Source organism: Glycine max, chromosome 15 (assembly GCF_000004515.6).
Source record: "Glycine max cultivar Williams 82 chromosome 15, Glycine_max_v4.0, whole genome shotgun sequence".
NCBI classification, from domain to species: domain Eukaryota; kingdom Viridiplantae; phylum Streptophyta; class Magnoliopsida; order Fabales; family Fabaceae; genus Glycine; species Glycine max.
This window is the reverse complement of record NC_038251.2, coordinates 41,379,949-41,394,965: the sequence shown is the minus strand read 5'-3', so window position 1 is coordinate 41,394,965 and position 15,017 is coordinate 41,379,949. Positions and strand designations below refer to the sequence as shown.

Below are 15,017 nucleotides of genomic sequence, written 5' to 3'. Positions count from 1 at the left end.
AGCATGAAATCCATATTGCATTATTTTTTAGAATTTATTAGTAACTCAGATTGAAGAACTAGTATAGGTCATATATAAATTAATTAAAGTTCCCTTTGGTTTAGGGCAAAAAATGAATTAAATTTATCTAAACTATAAATTTGAGACTAATCAATTTATGTTTTTTTTATCAACAAATAAAAGGGCTATATTGACCAAAGGGAACAAAATTGAGTCCAGACCCGCTTTGTCCTAGGTATTCCTTTTTTTCTCAATTGGCTTGATTTTGATAGATTTTTCTTGTTAGGTGTAGCTCATGATTTTGAGGGGTTTATGATGTTATAAGCTATTTTTTAAGACTTACTCTTTAACTCAATTGTTTATAGTTAGTCAATCATGTTGCTTAACTTCCACATTTGGGCCTATATTGATTTGTCATGTTAATAAATAATTGCACATTGTAATTCTAGAGCAAAACTTTTTACCACGTTCAAAATTCGGAGAGGATAGGAAACTTGTAGCACAAATCATGTGTGATAGGAGTATGACAAAACTTGATATATTGCCTCGACTGAAGTTCCTACTTCATACCTATAATATGCAGAATAGGAATGAGGAGAGTTTTAGGACAATAAAAAATGGTAGTGTGCAAAACTTGATGCAATAGTTCACCACTATATGGATAACAGGGTAGCAAAAATATTGCCTGGACTGAAGTTCCTACTTCATACTACCACCATAAAAAACTATTCTCAAACCAATCACTAACTTAATCTAACCACTAACTGATCTACGAAGTATTAGTTCCCTGTGATGGCTTCTGTTAGAAAAGAAAATAATAGTTCCTACTCTATTTTATCATATGAAAAATCTAACATGTAACCAGACCAGAAAACAGACATAGTGCAACAAATTTTAAGATTGCTTACTCTCTCCCAAACCAAAACAATCCCAAAACTTGGCTATACCTTTTCTATTCTCATTCTTAAACCTGTATTCCAACCGAATACCACTTCATCCCAGCAGCCTCTGTGCATCTAAATGTTTAATTCCAAAATACAATTTATAAAACCTGCTAACTTAAGCATGACTATCACCCTCAATATTTGATTGAAAAGATTATAAGGGCATTTACGATAGTACGAATACTGCTAAACTTTGCTATTTCTTAACTTTAGACGTATTTGCTTTTAGTCATTGCATGAATCATGCATGTCAAGAGTATCTCACAATGAATTTAGCTATTTATTCAAAATAAAATAAAATGAGTCATGCATGTCAAGAGTGATATATTCCTACCATAAAAAAGGAGTGATATATTCCTAAGATAATTAGTTTTTAGTAACTAAATATTTTAAGATTTTTATTTTTAGTCTTTAAATTTTTTAGCCCCTAAAACTTAATAATAATTAAATTAAATTATTAATTAAAATATTGAAATTAAATAATTATTATTAAGCTTGTTTTTAACTTAAGGTACCATTGACGGGAGGCTTGTTTTAAATCATATATAGATTTATTAAGCTTGCAAACCAAATGCTCACCACTGCTAGAGGAGAAGCTTTTAGGCTCTTTCGTATAAACCTCCTCCTTTAAATCACCATTAAGAATGGTTTTTTTCACATCCATTTTTTGCAACTCAAGGTTAAAATAAGCAACTAATGCCATGATAATACAAAGATAATTTTTCTTAGACACAGGAGAAAAAGTGATGTAAGCTCCATTGGAGCTTGTAGGCCTAGGATCTTCTTCATCAATGGATTCCTTTGCTTCTTGGAAGATGAATGGCAGCGGAATGGAGAAGGAAGAGAGAGAGGAGACGCCACTTCAAGGAGAAGATGAGTCTAGAAGAAGCTCACCACCATAGGAGGCCATGGATAAGAGCTTGGAGGAAGAATGAGATGAATGAAGGGAGAGGAAGAGAAGAGCACGAAAATTTGTACTCTAAAAGAGCTCTAAAATCTGAAGTTTAATTTTCAAATGATCAAAGTTGAAAAAAATACACACACATGACCTCTATTTATAGCCTAAGTGTCACACGAAATTGGAGGGAAATTTGAATTTCAATTCAAATTTCACTTGAATTTGTGGAGTCAAATTTTGGAGCCAAATTTTCACTAATTATGATTAGTGAATTTCAGTTATGGTTCAGCCCACTAATCCAAGATCAATTCCAAGATTCTCCACTAAGTGTGCTTAGGTGTCATGAGACATGTAAAGCATGAAGGACATGCACAAAGTGTGACTATATGATGTGGCAATGGGGTGTAGCAAGCAAATACTCACCCCCCCTCTAAAATTTAATTAGATTGGGCTTCTCCCAATTCAATTAAATTTATTTCTCAACACACACATCAAATATTCACTTAATGCATGTGAAATTACAAAACTACCCCTAATACAAAAACTAGTCTAGGTGCCCTAAAATACAAGGGCTGAAAAATCCTACATTTCTAGGGTACCTTACCTATTTTATGGAGCCCTAAATACAAGGCCCAAAAATAATGAAACCTTAATCTAATATGTACAAAGATAAGCGGATTCAAACTTAGCTCATGGACCCAAAATCTACCCTAAGGCTCATGAGAACCCTAGGGTCTTCTCTTGCATCTCTGGCCCATTCTACTTGGAGTCTTCTATCCAATGCCCTTGCGGGGTAGGATTGCATCATTAAGTCTTTGTGGAATCAATTCCTTCTTTTTGAGTATATCCCTTAGAGTCTTGCCTTGTATCTCTCAATGTTGCCTAATGAATCCATTTTTGTCTTAAAGACCCATTTACAACCAATTGCCTTTGCCCCATTAGGCAACTCTACAAGGTTCCAAACTATATTACTTTGCATGGAATTCATCTCATCCTTTATGGCATTATACCATAAATTTGACTCTTTATAACTCATGGCTAGATCAAAAGTTTCAAGATCATTTTCAACTCTAATATTATAGTCTGATTCTTGCAAATATACAATGTAATCACTAGGAATAACTGATTTTCTTACTCTAGTAGATCTCTTTAATGCTACATCAACATTTTCTTGGGGATCATGTTGTTCAGCTGATTGTTCATCATTTTCAGGAATTTGATAATCAACTTGATCTGCTGGATTATTAGCAACAGGTTGTGGAATGCTAGTCATTTGTTGTTCATCATCCCATTGAACTTGAGGAGTATGAATTACAACCAATCTTTCGCTTGAAGTGGAAGGTTGAGACTCTATATGATCAATTTCAGAACCTAAGTACCTTAATTGATCACTCCTACTGATCAAGTCATTTTCAAGAAACTTGGCATATCTTGATGTAATATCATATGGAGAGTAAAACCTATAACCTTTAGACCTTTTGACATATCCAATGAAATACCCACTAATAGTCTTCGGGTCAAGTTTCTTCTCTTAAGGGTTATATATTCTCACCTCAGACAAACAACCCCAAACGTTGATATGTTTCAAAGTCAGTTTCCAACTTTTAAACAACTCAAAAGGTGTCTTTGGGATAACCTTGGTTGGAACACGGTTTAATATATACACTATCGTCTTTAGTGCTTTAACCGACAAGGATTTAAGAAGATTGGAGTTGCTAAGCATACTCCGTACAATGTCCAATAATATTCGATTCCTTCTTTCTGCCACACCATTCTGATTGGGAGAACCAGGAATAGTGTATTGGACAACAATCCCATGTTCTTGAAGAAACTTTGCAAAAGGACCAGATGCTTGTCCATTCTCAGTATATCAGCCATAATATTCTCAACCTCTATCTGGTCTCACTATTTTTATTTGCTTGCCACATTAGTTCTCAACTTTAGCCTTAAAGACTTTGAAGGCATCCAATGCTTCATTTTTGTTATGAAGCAAATAAACATTCATATACCATGCATCCATATCTGGACAACAAATATCAATATGAATTATTTCTAATATGCTTGAACTCTTGCTAGCACCTTTCTTAGACATGTTGGTCTGCTTACCCTTGATGCAGTTCACATAAGTGCAAAATCTAGAGTATTGAGTACCCCGTCTTTCACTAACCTTTTAATCCTATTAGTAGAAATATGTCCTAATCTCCGATGCCATAACATAGAGGAATTCTCATTAATATTATGCCTTTTAATACCAATTTGAACATGCATTGAACTATAAGTGGCATAATTTTGTAAACCAAGAAGATAAAGACCATCAGACAAGATACCATTCCCAATACATTTCAAATTATAAAATAACTCAAACGACGTGTCTTTAAAATTAAAGGAATATTCAAAAGGTACGAGTCTGGAAACAGAAATCAAGATTTGAGAAAAACTTGGCACATAAAAGTCCATTCTAATTTCAAAATAAAGCCACTACTTAAAGTTAAAATGCAAGTTTCAATAGCCTCCACAGGTGAGCCTAGCTTATTACCTGATAAAATGCTTTGCTCACTTCCCACTGGTTTCCTTAGGTTTTGCATATCCTATAAAGAATTTGCAATATGGATTGTAGATCCAAAATCAATCCACCAGGTGTTAATACTAACACTAGCCATATTAGATTCATAACATACTAATAAGATTGATTTACCTTTCTTCTCAAGCCATTTCTGGAATCTGGGACAATTCTTCTTCATGTGTCCTTTCTTCTTACAAAAGAAACACTTTGTCACCTTCTTAATATTATCTTAAGGTGGTATTTTACCATCCCCCTTCTGATTAGCTTGAGGCTTAGTTGCTTTGTTCTTCCCACAAGTAGTTGTCAGCAATGCACTCCCACCTATCTCCATTACAAACCCTTCTTCTTCCTAAACACATATGATCATTAATGCATTGATAGACCATTTGTCCTTATGTGTGTTGTAGGAAATCTTAAACGACTCATATTTTGACAGAAGGGTGTTCAGAATGAAGTGCACCAAGAAGGACTCAAACATATCAACTCCAATTTCTTAAGTTGAGCTAAAATATCTCGCATTTGCATTATGTACTCACGCACACCTTTCACACTGGTGAATTGGAGAGATGAGAACTTCATGATTATGGTGCTTGCTAAAGCCTTATCTGAAGTGATGAATTGATCATCAATAGCCTTAAGCAAGTCTCGAACCTTTTCATGTCAATCGACAGAACCACTTATCCTAACTAAGATTTTGGTCTTAATGATTATCACACTGAGCCGGTTGGATCACTCCCACTACTCATATAGCATAGCAACAGTTGTGCTACTTTCATAAGTGATTGTAGGTGGTTCATCTTTCCTTATAGCATAGTCTATGTCCATCCACCCTAATTGTAGAAGAATTATATCCTTCCATATCTTATAATTATCTCCTTTGAGTTTAGGAACATCACATTGAATATCAGAAAAACTAACAGTTTGAGAAGCTGCAAAAATCCAAAGGCTTATGTCAAAATTTGAGGCATATTAATCTTAATTGTATGCTTTACCAATGTAAACATACCAGAAAATTGAATCTTGTGACATAAATTCATGGGCTTAATTTTTAATTCATTAAGATACAATTAAACTTTATGATAGAATAATAAAATTACATACTCAAATTCATGATTTACGGGTACAACATGAAAATAATTTGATTTTCTATCACAAATATTTACTTTATGATAAAACTAACAAATTATACATACCTAATGATCCCTGTGGGTAAACCATGAATAATAATATGTCATTTTATCCCAATTAATTTTACAAATATAATAAAAATTCTTGTGGGATAAAATTCATTCTATAAAGTACAATTAATCACAATATTATGTCTAATTCCTTATATGATCTTTAAACAATTTAATATATAATTTTAATCAAATTATAGATGTTATGGCTAATCCATGATTAATCAAAATTATAAAGATCACTTAGACATAAAAGTTAATCATATGAGAATAAATCATATTATGCATTTCAAGATCAAGATATAATACAATGATGAATAAAATTCTGATATATAATTCCATAATTGAAGCATAATATTACGCATTTGATTTCATATATATATATATATATATATATATATATATGTATGTGTGTGTGTGTGTGTGTGTGTGTGTGTGTGTGTGTGTGTGTGTGTGTGTGTGTGTGTGTGTGTGTGTGTGTGCATAAAATAAATCAAAACTATAGAAATTGCAAAACTAAATAGAAAAGCATAAGTGTATTTTCCTTTTTTTATGAACAACACTAAATAAATCAAAACTATATATATATGGGTGTATGTTGTGGGTTTGAAACCCAGCCAACACAGAAATAGTGTATTTTCCTTTTTTCTATGAACAAAAACACTATTCATCATCTTCAACCTTTGGCGGGTCAAATCCAACCCCTATACAGACCCGGTCGATTCTCACTCATTTGGGTATCATTTTGCATGATTCAAAAGCTATAGAAACAAGGAAATCAACTAAAATAAAGATTTCTAATCTTATTTTTAACAAGCATGACTCTAAACACCAAAAATAAGATTAGATCGAAAAAATACCAAAAACCCAAAAATGGACAAGGCAGAGACAACAAAGGCTCTGATACCAAATGTAAGACTAGAATATCAAACATGTGGTGTTACAAACTACAAAACGAAACACAAGATGCAAAAAACAAAAATCAAAATATGCCTCCAACCATTGCCATGAAAGAGTTGTCTTGTTTTGGTTCTTTCAAGCTCTCACTCTCTCTCTATAGATGGTGTATCAGACAAAAATGAAATATGTGAGCTCAGGAACCAAACACATGTGCTATATATAGATATTTTACCATCAAGAATGCATTTAGTAGTCATTACCACCACTTAGTAGTCATTACCACCCATTAGTAGTCATTCAATATTTGACTTTTCAACTTTGAAGTTGATGGAGCACTTGACCTTCCAAAACATACAAACCAATTTAGGAAAATTATCCCAACTATGTATAAATGGATTAAGCCATCAACCTCTTGAATGGCCTAACTCCCATAAGATGTGAGATACAAAGATAAAGTTTTGAAATTGAAACAATGACATTTTACTAAAATATGAATTGTAATGTTATATATTGTAAGAAACTTTCATGGTTATAGTACAATTGTGATTGGAATACAAAATAATTTCCTTAAGAGAATATTAAATGTGCCACTCTTGTTTACATGCATGTTGTAGTTCTATGCACGTGAGATACAAAGAGAAAGTGTGTATAAAAAATAGATATGTGAATTATATGTGTGGTATTAACTAACAATTGTCTCAGGTGTCGATAAAAAAAATAGAAAATAAAAAAACAGTATAATATAGAGAGAATAAAAAGGAACACAAACTACTCGAAAAAAAAGAGACATTTAACGAGGATTTTTAAGGCCTTTTAATGATGGGACTTTCCACAACAATTTTCAAATTGTCTTAAAAGGGTATAATTTCTAAGATGGTTTTGTCCCAAAACTATCTTAGAAAATGTTTTTTAAAAAAATGGATGCTTCTAAGACGGTTTTCAGGATAAATCGTCTTAGAAAGTGGACTTTCTAAGACAGTTCCCAGAATAACCAGTCTTAGAAATTTAAACAAAATTAAAATAATTAGAGGATTTTAAGACGATTTTCTGAATAATCGTCTTAGAATATTTTTTTTAAAAAAAATTTAAAAAATAGAGGATTACTTTTCAAATTTCAAATTAGGCAAAAAAATGCACATAATTTGTAATATAAAATTACTCTTCGAATTGTTGTTGTAGGTTACACTAACTGTCCAATATTAGCATCACAAAGTCTAAAAAATCACAAACTATACAACCATCATCACTATGGCGCAAATCACATGAATTGATTATATTGTCAAATATATCAATGGAAATATAATTCAACCAAAAAAATGTGTTACCCCTACATAGTTTATTATCACCATAGATATCATTATATAACTATTATTATCATCATTATGCTTAGTCGACAATATTTCAAGTAAAATAAACTTGCCTAAATTCAAACTTCATAAATGAATTCCAAGTTGAATCTTGAACAATGAAAGTTTTGGGACTTATTGGAATGAAAAAAAAAGGTGAAAAGCATTATTGCTCCAGGTAATGTCCGGATGCCACGAGTTGCAAGGTCAGCTGAAACAGTTTTAGATCCTTCTGATGCTGCCTTTGAATGGTAGTACTTCACAATTGGTATTTTAGGGAAAATAACTGCATAGAGAACAACAGAAAGAAGCTCAAAGAATGTTGATATGGCAAAGAACAAAACCGCATGGATAGTATAACTCGACAAGTGATCAGTAACTTAATATAGAGTGAGGATGGAGGATAATGATCATAATTATTTTTGTTCAATCATTCAATGACAATAAATAACAAATAGAACTACGATTACTGAATTTCAATGAACTCAAAGAAAATGACATTGCCGGTCTAATAAAGAAAGTAACTTCAACTTTATAAAGTGCATTGTATTGTGATAACATGATACTTCAAATTCATGTGACAATTATTAGGAAACATGGTGAAACTCAAGAGAAAAGAGTGAACAATCAATAAAATGTAATTAATTGAAAATGAGAAGATGGTGATTTCATCAAGCCATCTACTTGGTTTATATATGAAGTGACTATAGAGAAGTAACTAAAATGTAACTAATTAATTGTATTATCTCTAATAACAATCTCTTTTAAAAGCAATTAAAGAGGACCAAATAGCAAGGGAACTACTAAATTACTAAAACAAAAGAAGTTATTATGCTATTTGATTCATGTTGCAGATTAAACAACTATAATATTCAATAAGCCACATAAGCATAAATGTGTTCATGGAATGAAATATTAGAAGTACTGGAGAGTTGAACTTACTCGCTCCTTTGCAGAGAACGTCCTTAGAATTCTCAAATGTTGTTTTTGTAATTAACCTCAAAGCAGAGGTTAATGCATCGGATGCTGCTACACCAGCAAGGAAAGACTATAACAATAAAACCATGTTAAATAAATTTCATAAACTGAAGATATCTTCAATAACTACATAATAGTTATATCATTAATGCTCACTTGAATGAATTCCAGTTTCATGTAGGAGAGGTCTCCCACCATTCCACCTTGAACATAAGCATTTGCAACTCCAAAATCACCACTCAATGCACATATACCAATGAAAGTTCCAAGCCCTCATTTTCAAGATGTTGTAACTATAGCAAATTTGTAGGAAAAATAGAATAAAAAACCATCCTAAAGGGACTAATTAATCCTAGTGCACCATCAAATTGATAGACTTACAATCAACACCAACAAAGTGCTTATGAAAAAAGTATGTATCCAAACATATTCCTTATTCGTGTATTGAGTTTGGCCTCATTATACGCCAATATCGCAAGTGTTCCAATTGCAAATGGCTGATATACAAGAGTAAGCAACCTAGAAGGGTGATATTTTTGCACGAGGAGAAAAACAAAACTAAATTTTGTTATAAAACAATCACAACATCTCAGAATAACATAATAGATTGAGAAAAAAAGGGGTCTCCAAGACAATTAAGCAATGCTATTGCACAATTTGAGTGAGAAGTCAGATATTTAAGTAGAAAAGTGCATGAAAATTATAATCACTTACTAGAAACAAGTAAATGCAGTAATCTTCTATAGTCAACATACTATTCCATGAGAAAAGACATCCATTACCAATAAGCCAACATACCACAATTGTAGCATATTTTCCCTATTCAATGCCAAAATTAAAACATAATTCACTTCCTGTTTATAAGATAAAGTAGTGATAGATAGATCCAGGCACAAACCTCAAGACATGTAGAAACCTCATTGTTGACCATGCCTGTTGTCGATGCTTCATTTCAATCAAGTTCGACAAGAAAGTAGATTATTCATGATATCATGATCTCATTCACACAATGCTTTTATTTCTGGAAATAATGTGGAGGGTAGAAAGAAAGGGAAAAGAATCATTATAATACATAATAAAAGAACTATAAGGATAACATACTTGGACCATTTCACTAACAAATTAACCTCAAACCTCTTGGTTCAATAATTGATCCTGCTAGCAGATATCCAGTCATCACCTGCAAGTTGGAATGATGGATGATCCCACTTTTAAGAGGTATATGGTAAAGATATCTACTGAAAACAATATAGCTATTTTATAATCAAATTGGTTGTCTAGCACAAGCAAAGGCAATGCCACCACAGGTTACAGAGACAATGACAACTACAAGATCTGATATCAATATGAAAATATGGCATAAAAAAGGATAAGCAAACTGACTAGTTAGTAGTTACAACCACTTGTGCATGAAAGAAAAAGAGGATAGGAACAGAAAGTAAACCTCAAGTCTAATTGAAGAACAATATACTTTGACTTGGGATTGGATATGATAAAGGCATTGTCCTAAAGTTGAAACAATTACAAAAATATATTAAAGTGAACTAAGTAAAGGGAGAGTTGGCTTCTACCTTTGGTGCATCTCACTCCATAGTTACCATTAAGGAGGTTTGTTCGATATAATTTAGAGATTATAACTAGCACCAAGAACAATAATCAGCATATAAGAAAACATGTATGTAAGATATTGAACTAATTCATGTTTATTATTACAAGTACTCATACAAGAAATGAGACATTGCAAGTAGAATAATTAAATTCAAGCAGGATTTGGGAGATGTAATAGGAAGAGGTTAGATAGAATACTACACAAACATCAACATGAAGAATAGTAAAGTATTTATGAGATAGAATTTTGAGTTTAACATGAATTTTCTATTTATAACAGAAAAATAAATTCATTGATGAAACCAGTCGTTTGTGACACTACTTTTCTCACATACAAAAAAAGGTGAAGCGAATATAAGAAAAAGGAAACAAGGTTCCAGAAAAATATGTCTTGAAATACAACATAGCTCGGATGATTTAACATCACTTACTTTTAGATTAACTCTTATATTCTAACACCAAGATTTTTATGATACAAAATAAATAGAATATCAGTAGTCCTAAAAATTCAGTTTTCCATCATTTGGACCATGGCATTGAATTTGAAATCATTAAGTAAAAGCATAGTATTGAAACATTAATCAAAGGAAGCATCAATAGATGAATGTGAAATAACCTAGCTACAATGAAGGTTAAGTTGCCAATTGTTCCAAAAGTTAAGTATAACAGGAAATAAGTTTGACATGTGCATTACACTTAACATGCAAACAATAATTTGAACAGATAAATTAGACACAGGCATCAAAACAGTACCCTTGGCTAATTTAAAATACAATATTACAATTTAGAAGTTAAACTGCTGAAAATGTAGCTATGGATGTAATGATAACAATTGTTTACCTATACAAAGGGAATTTCCCGCCACCTCTTGCTATGAAATCCTGAAAACAAAAATAAAGTTGAGTAAAATACAACAATCTGAATTTGTTACTAAAACAATTGGAGATTCATAGAAATTAAGTCTAATATTGCACAAAACCGGGAATTAAACTAGAGATTACAGAAATGGAACATTACAATAACTAGGCTAGCACTTCAAGGGAGCCTCCTCCCAAGTCCCACTCTTTCTTGCTTTTAATAGATTTCACACATTCCTCAATGCTCACTATTCCAATCCCCTCTGCTAGTTGTCTAGCAATTACAACTTACAAAAAATTCCCCTATGCATATTCCATGTCCCCTTTAAATTTCTCCTCATTTGTATAGGTTGTTGTAATAGGTATTTATCATAAATTGATTGTATAAATGCTTGTATCTAATCTAATGCTACAAATTTGAAGCTTCTCATATGTGCAATTTGTAAACCATTAATCTATTTGGTGTACAACTGTCTGTCTCTTTTTTTAATTAAAAAATATATGTAATTCTTGTCAAATATCAATAACACAATGAAAATTTCAAAAGGAGTTTTTAACATCACAAGATGCATGCTTCTAAATATAATATTTGTGTTCAGTTCTAGGCATTTAAATTTGAAACCTTCAAGAAATGCCTAATATAAAAGCTTAAGCTTCCAAGGGAACTCAAAAGGACAATATTTATTCTCCAACATATAAAGATTTAGTAACATTAGCATTGCTTCAAGCATACTAAATAGTATTATTTACACAAATTGATAAGTAAGAAAGAACAGAGACATGCCAAATATTATATGGTTCCATTTTAATCAACAGTAGCTTGCTTTACAATTGAAACATCACTTGTGTGAAAATACCTTTTCCAAATATTATATTCTTCCGTTTTGCTAACGAATGGCGTTCGGAGTTTCACTCCAACTGATTTCGACGATTTCACCGCAGAGGCAGAAGCAGGTTCGGAAGGTTCTGAAACTAAACGATTTGAAGTAAGATTAGTGTTTCTGATTTGCTGGCCTTCGACTTCTCCTAGCCTCGCTATTCTTCTCTCGATTGCCTTACCATTAACCCAAAACATAAAAGATTGAATCAAAGAGTGAAAGAAATGAAAATAACATTGCGTTTGGTTATGACTTTTACCTAAACTATAACAGTGATGTCACAGAGTGGTGTCCTAAGGTACCATGCCGGAAGCATGGAGCGTAACGGAACGCATCCCCTACCACGTTGCGCAGTTGATGGTAGTATGTTCTAGGAGTCAGGAGAAGCGTGAGCTCTTCCGTGGTCGAGGGCGGCGATTCTTGGAGGGGTACGGAGATTCGGAGCATCGTTGTAGATAAATGAGATGCAACAACGAGCTAAGGAGGCGATGGCCACATGATTCAAGCATGGCTAAAGGAAGGGGGAAGCAAGAGAATGTGGTGGTGCCGTGGTTAGGGTGTGTGAGTGTGGGCACTGTTGGGTTTTGTGAGAACAAAAGGAAAAAGGACTTTGGAGAAGACCGAAATGGCAACCATTCACTTCTAAGAAGATTTTGTAAAAACTGTCTTAGAATGACAATTTTTTAAGATGGTTTTCTCAAAAACATCATAGAATGATGGTTTCCAAGACAATTTTATAAAAACCGCCTTCGTTGAAAATTCTTTATTTATAAAAATTCAACCGCCTTATACACTAAGACAGTTCTTGAGGAACTTTCGTCGTTTCGTCGTCGTAGAAAACACTTTTTCTAATAGGGACATACATAAATAAATTAAAATTTTGACATGTGAATGGAGAATAACTCCACATTAATACGTTAGAAATAAATAAATATATGAAAATTGGTGAGGAAATTAATATGCTATGAAGATGCATTATGCGTTATAGAATACATGCGCATGTCCACTTCAACATAAAAACAAAATGATATTGATCTTTTCCGGGCAACTCCTCGGCCAAAAATAACATTTACCGATCAAAAGAGGAGTAAAGAATAACATCCATAGCTTTAAAAATATCCAATAACAATTTGAGAATTGGGTTCAAGATAAGCATTCCAATCACCCCGATCCCGAAGAAATGGTGGTTCAAAAGGGTTCTTAAGATATTGAAATTCATATACTCAAATGTTACATGAAAAAGTATTTTAAGAAACCTTTCAAACTATTAAAATATTTTTAAAAATTAAAATTTTATTTAAAATGAATCTAATTTAGTCAAAATATTTTAACTTAGGTAAATAAATTAAAAGTTAACTAAAAACTTTTACTAATAAGTACAATCTAATCTTTCCATTTTCCTAAATCATGATAGTTTTCAAGAAAAAAAGAAAATAGAATTTAACATCTATTATTTTCATATCCCACTTTTCTAGTAACTTTTTTTTAAGTTAAGATTTTAGAGATATTACATTGTATGATCAGGATTTTATATGGTATGTCACTACATAGCTTTTTGTATATTTTAATTAGGACCTGCCATGTATTCTTATTCTTGAAATTTGATATAGTATTTAAACTATTTATTTGAATTCCTTCTCTTTTTTATTTCAGAGTTGGAAAGATTCTATCATTCTTTTATGTTCCGTGCGGTCTTTATTAATTGAAATTCATATGATATGGTCCCAAGTATAGAGTTTTACATTCTAAACTCAAAACAATCTCTAAAAAAAAAACTCAAAACATTAAATAATTTTTTTATTGTATAATACGGTTAACATATAAAATAATTTCACACAATTAAATATAAATTTAAGGATATGTTTAATATAAGGAAATATTTTTTATTTTTCCTTATAAGTACAAATATCATCTTACTTTTATTTTATTTCTTGTTTTAAAAATATAAAAAATAATGTTTTTAATATTTTTATTATACTTATATAATTTTTTAATAATAATATTTTTGTTACCCATTTAATGAAATACTATAATTTAATATTTGACTTATCCAAGTCAGTCAAGTTACGCTGCACTTTAATTTGCCTTGTAAGTATTATTTGTTCTTCATGATTTGATAATCTATTATTTTAAATTTTTAATTTTTTTTAAAAAATATATTCTAAGACGGTTCTCTGAAAAATCATATTAGAAATTCTATTTTTTAAAACGAATTTTAGAATTCTTAATTTTTTTAAAAAAAAATTTAAGACGATTCTTTAAAAATCATTTTAAAAGTAAATTTTTTAAGATGATTTTTTTAAAAAATCGTGTTAGAATTTTCAATTTTTTTTTAAAAAAAAAGAAATTCTAAAACGATTTTTAAAGAATCATCTTAGAATCCTCAATTTTAATTTTAAAAAAATATTTTAAAATGATTTTTACACAAACTAATGTAAAAATCAAGTTTCTAATACTGTTTGAAAACCACGATGAAAAATCAATATTTTTCATGACGGTTCAAAACCCTCATAAAAAATGTTTAATAACCGGTATAAAAAATCTTTTTTTTGTAATAGTGTCTTAATATACATGTGAAATAAAAAAGAAAAAGTTCTACAAGTGAAACGATGGCATTACTAAAATATTAACTTTAGTGTTATATATTATACGAAACTTTCTCGGTTGCAGACTTGCAGTGCAGTTGTGATTAGAATACATAATGGTTTCCTTAACAGAATATTACATTTGCTACTCTTTTATATGCACGTTGTACTTGTATAAGTGTGAGATACAAAGAGAAAGTTCAGAAACTAAAACAATATCATTTTACTTAAATATGAACTGTAATATTATATATTGTATGAAACTCTTGTAAACAAAGGGGA

General features: G+C 31.3%; 1 protein-coding gene across 9 annotated transcripts; it reads right to left on the bottom strand.

The window, feature by feature from the left end:
* Positions 1-7,899: 7,899 nt before the first annotated feature.
* LOC100814936 (equilibrative nucleotide transporter 5-like) lies at positions 7,900-12,769 on the bottom strand. Of its 9 annotated transcripts, none has more exons than XR_005888637.1 (9): positions 12,410-12,769; positions 12,130-12,326; positions 11,256-11,296; positions 10,379-10,444; positions 9,935-9,987; positions 9,706-9,828; positions 8,964-9,626; positions 8,772-8,877; positions 7,900-8,115 (listed from the first exon to the last, which is right to left on the bottom strand). XR_005888637.1 is itself a non-coding variant. In XM_041009654.1 (4 exons), the coding sequence occupies exons 2-4, from the start codon at positions 9,003-9,005 to the stop codon at positions 7,910-7,912; spliced, it is 354 nt and encodes a 117-aa protein (XP_040865588.1). In that variant the 5' UTR covers positions 9,006-9,626; positions 9,706-9,916; the 3' UTR covers positions 7,900-7,909. The 9 variants fall into 9 exon arrangements, 2 of the variants coding, with proteins under 2 accessions (XP_040865588.1, XP_040865589.1); XR_418506.4 differs by having other exon boundaries at positions 9,942-9,987; XR_005888635.1 differs by lacking the exon at positions 10,379-10,444 and having other exon boundaries at positions 8,964-9,100; positions 9,189-9,626; positions 9,942-9,987.
* Between the last annotated feature and the right edge of the window lie 2,248 nt (positions 12,770-15,017).

Bases quoted from the DNA above. Each gene is read 5' to 3' on its own strand.
- LOC100814936 (XM_041009654.1), bottom strand. From the start codon at position 9,005: ATGGTGGGAGACCTCTCCTACATGAAACTGGAATTCATTCAA. The intron at 8,878-8,963 runs GTGAGCATTAAT...TTATTGTTATAG, and splicing joins TGAAACTGGAATTCATTCAA to TCTTTCCTTGCTGGTGTAGC. The intron at 8,116-8,771 runs GTAAGTTCAACT...TTCTCTATGCAG, and splicing joins CGTTCTCTGCAAAGGAGCGA to TTATTTTCCCTAAAATACCA.